This window comes from Sceloporus undulatus, chromosome 1 (genome assembly GCF_019175285.1).
Source record: "Sceloporus undulatus isolate JIND9_A2432 ecotype Alabama chromosome 1, SceUnd_v1.1, whole genome shotgun sequence".
NCBI lineage: Eukaryota > Metazoa > Chordata > Lepidosauria > Squamata > Phrynosomatidae > Sceloporus > Sceloporus undulatus.
Window position 1 is genome coordinate 55231174 of NC_056522.1, and position 9423 is coordinate 55240596.

The window sequence follows — 9423 nt, forward strand, 5'->3', positions numbered from 1 at the left end:
CTCCGCCCTCCACAACTGCCATCCGCCGGCCTGAGAGGGAGTTCGCCAGGCAAGTCCAGTTCCATCAGGACTAAGCCTGAAGGAAGGAGACTCCGCCCTCCACAACTGCCATCCGCCGGCCTGAGAGGGAGTTCGCCAGGCAAGTCCAGTTCCATCAGGACTAAGCCTGAAGGAAGGAGACTCCGCCCTCCACAACTGCCATCCACCGGCCTGAGAGGGAGTTCGCCAGGCAAGTCCAGTTCCATCAGGACTAGCCTGGAAGAAGGAAGAGCCCTCCCTCCAATCCATCTGCCTTGGTCCAGGCCTTAGAGGGAGAGAAGAACCACTGGACCTCATCCCCTTTCCCTCCATCATTCTCTTCTTTTGTTTCGTGTCTTTTAGATTGTAAGCCTGAGGGCAGGGAACTGTCTGATTAAAAATAATATTGTAAGCCGCCCTGAGAGCCATTAGGGCTGAAGGGCGGGATATAAATACCTAAATAAATAAATATATCCTGGATGGCCATGAATGTTATATGCAACATTGCATATAGAAAGGTTACCCTACTTTTCATTGGTCAGGTGGTTGCACACAGCTTTCTGTTGTCCTCTTGGCTCCAATAAGAAAATTAACATTATTTTATTTTATTTATATGCCACCTTTCTCCCAGAATGGGACCTAAGGTGGCCAGCAGTTAAAATCAATTAAAAACTTAACAAAGAAAAATTAGAAACAATTAAAATCATCCCATTAAAGCAGTACAAAATTACATTAAAAATACACAAGTTAAAAAACATACGTAGAACATCCCCCCATATAAAAGCCTCCCTGACAACGAAGACGTATTACAGTCATCCCTCCATATCGACTGATATTTTATCCATAGATTCTATCATCTATGGTTTGAAAATATTTTAAAAATATATAAATTACAAAAAGCAAACCTTGATTTTGCAATTTTATATAAGGAACCCCATTTTATTATACCATTGTATTTAATGGGGCTTGAGCATCCATGGATTTTGTTGTCCACATGGTGGGGGTGGTCCTGGAATCAAAACCCAGTGGATACCAAGGACCTACTATAAAAACCTACTTGAACATAAATATGTTTGCCTGTCAGCAAAAGGAAAGCAGGGCAAGGGCTAGCCAGGCCTCCTGAGGAAGGGAGTTCCAGAGAGTGGGAGCAGCCACTGAGAAGGCTTTCTCTTGTGTCTTCACCAAGTGAGCCTGTGATGGTGGTGGGACTGAGAGAAAGTCTTCCCCTGATGATCATAGAATTCTTTCAGGTTTGTATGGGGAGGTACAGTCTTTCAGATAGTCTGTACCCAAGCAAGGACTTTATAGGTCATGACCAGCACTTTGACTTGTACCGGGAAACAAATTGGTAGCCAGTAAAGCTGTTTCAACAGTTACATGCTCTTTATAACTGGCCCTGATCAGCGTTCTGACTGCTGCATTTTGAATCTGTTGACATTTCTGAACAATTTCCAAAGGCAACCTCATGTAGTGTGTTACAGTAGTCCAAACAGGATGTAATCAAGGCATGTGTCACCATAGCCAAATTTTCCATATCTAGATACTGTACTGGAATAAAGTTTAATCATATCCTTCATGCACACCTTTCATGCCCACAGATTTGGGAGCTAAAGTTAAAAACATGTTTATGTGATTAGCTGATGAACTTAATCACAGATTGAAGTAGGTCTCTATTGAGTCTTATGAGTTTCCCAGTGACCGCCTGCAGCAGAACAATTAGTTGCCCACTGCAAGCATCCTCTTCTCAAAACCCCAACCTGATGCTACAGGGATTGGCCTAGATTTTTTTTCCTCCAATATTTGCCATTGTCATCCTCTGAGGCTGAGAGAGTGTGACTTGTCCAAAAATACCCAATGGGTTTACATGGCCAAGCCAGGATTTGAACCATCATCTCCAAAGTCATAATCCAGCTCTCAAACCACTAGGCCACACTGTGCCTTAAATGCCTTCATTTTTCCCTTCTGATCTCCCAGTTAAACCTTCTTTCTTTCTTTCTTTCTTTCTTTCTTTCTTTCTTTATTCCCTGTCTTCCTCCTGATGCTTATAGGGACTCAAGGTGCGTCAGATCAAATTTAAAACTACAGAAATTAAAAAAAACCATTCAAAAACATTAAAAGTATAAATATATCATTTAAGAAACCATTAAACAATGTATAGAGTTAAAAACATTAATATAATATAATGTACTTATACAAACTTCAAAATCTGAATTACATAGCATTTAAAAGCCCAGCCTTTGTCCATATGAAAAAACTTGATGGCACAAAAATGTTTTCTCTGCCACTGAAAGGAGAGCAGGGATGGGGCAGAAGGCTCAACAAGCCTGAAAGTGTGGTGGAACAATGAAAAGGACTTCTCTGGATGATCTCAGAGCGCATCTACACTTAATAATAATGCAATTTGACACCACTTTTATCCGCCATGGCTCCATCCTACAGGATCCTGAAATTTGTAGTTTTGTAAAGTACCTGCACTTTTTGGCAGAGAAGCCTAGACCTTGTAAAACTACAAACCCCAGGATTCCATAGGATGAAGCAATTGCAGTTTTAAATACTGTCAAACTGCATTATTTATAAAGTGTAGATGCGCCCTGGGAGCTCTAATTTTCATAGGCACATATAATAAAGACATGAGAGAAGGCCTTCTCAGTGGCCAAAAGGCCAGAAAGTTCTTTCTATTCAGGCAGTTTTTTGAAACTGGCTGCTGAGGATGGTACTTTTGGGAGCAATGTACTCTTTTTTTGGGGGGGAGGGGGTCCTGAGGTGGTTTTAAATTTGTTTTAAATTTATTTATTCTAATCTGAAAAACTGTTTAACTGTGTTTTCATTCTGAAATTTATTGTGTTTTCATTTGTGATTTTAAAATTATATTGGATTTCAGCATTGGGAAAAGGGTGGGAGATAAGTAAAAATAAACAGGATTTTTTTGCAGGAGAGGAGTCATTTTCTTTTAGAAAGTATATTAATCCTTTACAGAAAATGTTCCTGGACTGCCTGGCAAACTGGCATAGATAGATGGGCTAGTACACAGGAGGTGGAAGGAAGCAAATCTCATTTCATACACTGATTCCCCCCCTGGATAAATTGTTACATCATAGCAAAGCAGTGAATCCCCTGAGGGAAGGTGGTCATGGGCAGGGATTCCTATGGTTTCATTGAAATTTTCTAGTTATTTAATCTTTCAATCATTAATTGGAAGGCACGTTTAGTCCTCTGTAACATTTTGTTCTAGTTTCATTGTGACAAAGTGATGTGTGTTTCCCCCTCCCTTTTTAACTGGCATGCTTTAAAGGTGAAAAATAACAGGGATCATTTGCCTTTGAGACCTCAAGTATTTTTTCTTTCTATTTTGTCAGCAGCTCTTTCATTTTTAACCTCTCATACCTAATAGAAGAATCATACTGAGCCTGAATTGTGTCCTTGGGGCAAACTCTTTCCAAGACCCTTACAAATGACCACTTCTCAGTTCTCTGCATTATGAGAACCAGTCCTTTTGTAGATGATTTCTCCTGAAAGCTGTTGGTTCTTTCTTATTTTCCTAGGCTCGGGAAGCTGGCCAGTCCTTTGCTAAGGAGGTGGATTCTCTCGCCGTTCGGGTGAAACTGGGAGGACCCACAATTGATGAAGCACAGAGACTCTCCAAGGAGGTTGGCTATTTGACTATTGTGAGTATTATTGCCTGCCTTCTCAGTCAAAGGGTTAAAGAAACACTGCATGACCTTGTTCTCTGCCATTTTCTTCTACTTTGAAACTGGTATTGTCCTCCTCTGATATTTTTTGAATGAATAACACATTTCCCCCAAGGAACATTTTTTTTTGTTCCATCCAGTGAAGAGTATCAGTTTGATTGGAACATCCACTTTGACAAAGCACAAAGATGATGGAGAGGGAATGTCTAGTTTGATACCATAGTCCTTTGATTGTATAACCCAGGAATGGGGATTTTTAGCCCTACAGATGTTGAATTCCAGCTGCCATCATGCCTGACCATTTGTCATGCTGGCTGGGCCAATGGGAGTTGGAGTCCAATAACAAGTAGAGAGCCATATGTTTCCCACATTTGATTTACACTGCAATGATGCTGATGTGCATTTTTTCCTTCCCAGCCCTGCAGCAACTTAGCTTGCTTAATACGAATGTAACTCTGTTTCTTGGCTAGCTAATCAGATCATATGTTTGCTTTACAGAGTTTGCAAAGGTTAGTTTCTTGGACTACAACTCCCAGAATACTCCCAACCAGCATGGTCCAAATATAACTTTTCCAAGCTTTGAAACTTAATGAGATGTATTTTCTCCCATCTTGCTCCGACTGACATCTGCCCATTCTCCCATCCTTTAAGTTCATCAGAATGGATGGCCAGCAATAAAACTGTTGGTAAACTGTGGCAGGGATAGCTGTCACTCTTTCAAACTCCATAACAGTGTTGAATTGTTCCATGAGACTCCATCTCTTCAATGGTGTAATTAAGGCTTTGTTCACTAGGAGACTAGTTCCATCCTTTGGATCATAGAAGTAAAAAATCCTGCCTTCCTGTTGCATCACGAGGACATCTCCCCCCCCCCCCTCTTTCTGATTTCCTTCTCCCAAATGCACAAGGATCCAGGGATCTCTTGCAGGCTTTAAATAAGCTAGGAACTACAGAGGAGGAAGTGCTCTGATGGAGTCTCTTTGTTTTACAGACAGTGGACAATACAGCAATGCCTCAGTGGCAGAAAAGGGAACTGCAGACTACTCTCAAAGCTCTGCAGCGAGCAGCCAATACTGCAGTTAGAAAACTGGAAACCAAACTGGTAAGGATCCAGCAGTGGACCAGTCCTCTGGTCTGTGAGACAGAAGCATGGCTAAATCATGCACAGAAAATGTGAAATTAATATTGAACTCCTCTATATAAAATAAATGCAGTAACCAACTACATTACTTAATTAGAAATGCTCGTTTTTAAACATTATGTGTGATGAGCATTGAACTGGAGATGTTGATTCTAGAACAGTAAATTATTTTAATTAGAACAGATTTTTTTTTACTATATGAAAATATGAAACAAAAGCAGTCAAGTGGTATTTTATATAAATTAAGGCACATATTACTCTGTTAATTTTCAAAGAGGTAGCCACATTAGTCAGTTTCTGTGTCTTCTATAAGACTAACAGGTTTTATATTACTGTGATCATGCAAAAGCTTGAAACATGGGGAGTGACGAAGAGGACAGAGACCATCACCAGCAACATTAGATGGCAGGGTTTCAAGCAAGTCTTACGTTGCTTCATAGTCTGTCGCTGGCTACATTGTTTTTGGATCTGATGGTGGACCACATATTTCTGAAACCTTGAGTTGGTCACCAGATCCCCATGAAAGGCCTACAAGCAGAACATGAATGCACTTGTGCTCCCCAGCAACTTGAATGCGGAGATAGTCTTTGATACTGCAGTTAATACATAGCTGCCATAGCCAGTACATTTGTTGCCTTAGCCTCACTGAATTTGTCTAATCCCCCTTTTAAAGCCACCCAAATTGTAGGCCAACACTATGCTTTCTTGCAGTAAATTCCGGAATTTAACTATGAATTCTTCTTACTCTTCCTCCATCCCCTTCTTCAGCATCTTAAAATGCCTGGCTAAATTCTTGGCAACTATTAATCCTTGGGCAGAAAAAGGATTTTCATTCCCAAGACTTGTATGTGGCTTTTGACAGAGAATTAGCTATAATTCTCTGTTGTTACCATTCCTCTCCAATGGCATATGTCTTGTGTCTGTTTCAAGGCTGTTGCCAACACACTGTGTACTGTCATCCTCTAGGCTGCTGAGAAGGCACACAAACTGCTGGCAAAGTATTCCAATGAGGCAGTCATTATCGATACCATCCCTCTTGAGTCACCCTCGGTAAGTGTCCATCAGTTTTGTGTTTCTGTTGGAAAGTAATAGTCAAGACAGCAGAGACTGGTTCATTTCCTATGAGCAGGTCCAGCTATCCTGTTGTAACAGACAGCAGACTGAGCTGAGTTTTGTCAGTTTCAGAGAAGGCAATCATATTGGAAGGAGGAAGTAGCGAAGGGGATAAATTTTAATTTCTCAACGTTCTTGAGCATCCTAGGAATGGTGTATTGATCCCACCTTGAGTCACCACCTTAGCTCTTTTGGTTCACACTGGTAAACATAGACAACTCCTTCAAGGATAATATTGCTACCAAGATGTTCACTAGGTCAATGTAAACAGTCTGTAACTTTTAATCTGTAATTAGCTATATCTCTATTGGTGGTGATGAAGCAGCAGGCAGAGTTATATACAAAATTATATTCCTTACTACCCTCCAGCACATTAATTCATTGCTGCTGTTACATAATATCAACAGTATTCAACATATCAAGATAATAAACACATCAATCCAATCTTTGCTTCTGCTTTCATAGTCTATCTTGTCTCAGAAGGCCCATCTAATACAAGCTCTTTATTTCTCCAACTGCCTTCTTCAAAACCTATTCTTTTCTTTTTTCTCTCAAGTTCAGTCAAATCACACCATTCCAAACAGCATCTCATCTTTTCATCTACAACCCATCCATTTGCAAATATACTCTCCACCAAATATTTTACACCTGACAGACTTCCTTCATATACACCCTAGGGCCTTATTTACTATATTGCTGCTGCTGTTGTTGTATGCTTTCAGGTTGTTTCTGACTTATGGCAACCCTATAATGCAGGGACGTAGCCAGGATTTTAGGAAGGGGGGGTCCAGACTAAGTGCCACCATTATAATGGGGCTTGGGTGTGGCAGCGCAGCAGCACACGCCATTCATTTTTCTAATGGGGGGGTCCGGACCCCAAGATTCCCCCCCCCCCTTGGCTACGTCCCTGTATAATGGGTTTTTCTTGGCCAGATTTATTCAGAGATGGTTTCCAGTTGCCTTCTGCCGAAGCTGAGTGTGTGTGACTTGCTCAAGGTTACACAGTAGGTTTCATGGCCAAGTAGGGGATTGAACCCTGTTATATTGATGTACAGGACAAACTATATTGCAAAATGTATAACTTCACAAGCAGGTTGGCTTTCTCTGAATTCTTTATTGATTAGTATTTTCCTTCCCCCCCCCAAATTGTTCTATAAATGGTAAGACTTTTTTTAACTGCTTCTAAACATATTACCATCCATTTTTCTTTCAATGGCCCATTGAGTACCCTAGAAATCTGAGAAATTGTTCCAATACTTATATTTCCTAATCAAAACTATGAGTAATGTTACAGAAGTGTTTTGAGTTGGGGGGAGTTAGTTCAACTGAGAAAAGAAATTTATTTTAATCTATTCTGTATTTTCTAGATCCTGATGAAAGTAGTCAACCAACTCTGTGAAAAAATACCTGGAGCTTCAGTGATGTTATTAAGTCCACAAGCTTCCGGCCAGGTGTTTTGTGCTTGCCAAGTATCCAAGGTAAACTGGGCCCTGCCTCTTATTTATTTGTCTGAGTGGTAAAAATGTTGAAGAAGAGCATAGAGCTTTGAACTAGACAACCACAGAGGAACAAGGTATGGTAGAGAATAGAGGCCATGCAGAAAAATGTGAACTCATGTTCTTATTGTTACATGCCCTGCTTAGCTCTCCTGTTGTTTTGGGGCCACCTTTATGCTTCTAATCATGTATCAGCTCAGTCATGAAAACCAGAAACAAGCTTGATCTGTTTGTTTTTAGATAAAATCATGAGTTCGAATGCAAATTTATGTATTTAATACAGGTCCTATATTTATGTAACAAATACACAACAGTTCTAGACAAGTAGTGGGAATTGTACAAACCTCCAGATGTTGTTGGACTGCACCTTTTAGCAGCCCTAGACAGCACAGCCTGTGGTGAATAATGCTGAGAATTGTGTTTAGCATCATTCCCACCCTGCTCTAGATTATAATATCGTATTGGGTTTTGCATCTTTGATATTATTGCCAGTTACTCTGCATTAAGAAACGGAGGCCTGTTACAGACTGCCAAAATAAAGCTGCTTCGGGTCTCTTTAGAGGTATGCTGTTTAAATGATGCATGCACCCTAAGAATCCGGAAGCCGCACCAAAGCTGCACTCCAGTGCTTATGAATGGAGTGTGGCTTTGGCGTGACCTCCGAACTCTTAGGACCCATGCATCATTTAAATAGCATACCTCCAAAGAGACCCAAAGCAGCTTTATTTTGGCAGTCTGTAACAGGCCTAAGTCAGTGAGTGAGTTTGAGCTGCTTACTTTTACTTCACTGGTCCATCCAAGCAATTTAACTAACTATTCTCCTCCTTTGTCTTCCTCTGCAGAATTCCTTGCCAACATTTTCTGCTGCTGACTGGGCTCTGGCTGTCTGTACTCAAATGGGAGGCAAGTCAGGTGGTTCTGGAGTTGTAGCCAAGGGCATGGGAAGCACCAATGACTTGCAAAGGGTCCTGACCACAGCTCTGGAATATGCAAAAAATAAACTCTGACCTACCTACCCCAGTTGTGAGGCCAAGGTGTCACTGTCACTGTGCCTGTGCAAGGAGACTGAGGCTGGACAATCATTTGGCTGACTTAAGATCCTTCCTGAATTCTACATGCAATGACTGAACTTTGTTCGTTGCTGGTTACAGCTGTGGTTCATACTGCCAATCTACCTTAGACTGCAGTTTCTTGCAGAATATCAAGATGACCCATGTGTACAGATAGAAGGAATATTGGTCTCTCAAAAATTGATTTCTGCATTTGAAAATAATCATGTAAGGAAAAAAAGTGTTATTTGCTGAGTTTAATAAACACACAAGGAAAAGGTAGTAGATACTGGCCTAATGAATCTGCTACTATGTGTAACCAAGGGTGCCTTGATGGCAAAACAAAAGGAACTGTACAGTACTCCAGTGGTAGTAATAAAGAAGAGCAGTGGTCCATGTCTGCCTATGGAGTTATTTTTTTCCTTCCTGGAACAAGGTAGGAATGCTTTCTCCCAGTGGGTGCATTATTCAAGCCTTAATGAGTTCAGGTGACATACATAAAGTTTCAGCTACATGTTCACAACATTGTTCAGCATCTCATTGAACAGTGTTTACTGTCGGGAAGTTCCTCCTAATGTTTAGGTGGAATCTCTTTTCCTGTAACTTTCATCCATTGTTCTGGGTATATCCCTATGTCAGAGGTATTAGCAGACACACAGCATTACATAATTAAAATATTGGTATGCTCCTGCCACTTAATCCTTTAGTTCTTTTTTTCGCCCAGTAGAATATATAAGACATTAAACATCACACAGAAGTGTGTGTAATGTGAAGGACTTACAGTCTATGTAACTTCTGGCTCATTGTGGTGGATGCTGCAACTATAAAATAGATTTATTATCTTCTTTTAGGAGGTGTAAGAGACAGCTAATATATAGGCTTGTTAAGTATGAGTTAAATAAAGATGCGAGTGAGTT

The 9423-nt window shown here is 40.6% G+C and overlaps 1 protein-coding gene across 3 annotated transcripts in view; it reads left to right on the top strand.

Annotated features, from left to right (window-relative positions):
• The window catches only part of AARS2 (alanyl-tRNA synthetase 2, mitochondrial), a 44091-nt gene extending 35189 nt beyond the window's left edge, over positions 1-8902 (top strand). For 2 of the 3 annotated variants that reach the window (XM_042467917.1, XM_042467934.1), the window contains 5 exons: positions 3561-3683; positions 4699-4809; positions 5815-5898; positions 7329-7439; positions 8300-8902. In XM_042467917.1, the coding sequence (XP_042323851.1) occupies positions 3561-3683; positions 4699-4809; positions 5815-5898; positions 7329-7439; positions 8300-8464 (594 nt within the window). In that variant the 3' untranslated portion in view covers positions 8465-8902. The remainder of the gene's footprint in view (positions 1-3560; positions 3684-4698; positions 4810-5814; positions 5899-7328; positions 7440-8299) is intronic. The other variant, XM_042467926.1, reaches the window with a different exon arrangement.
• The last annotated feature ends 521 nt before the right edge of the window (positions 8903-9423 follow it).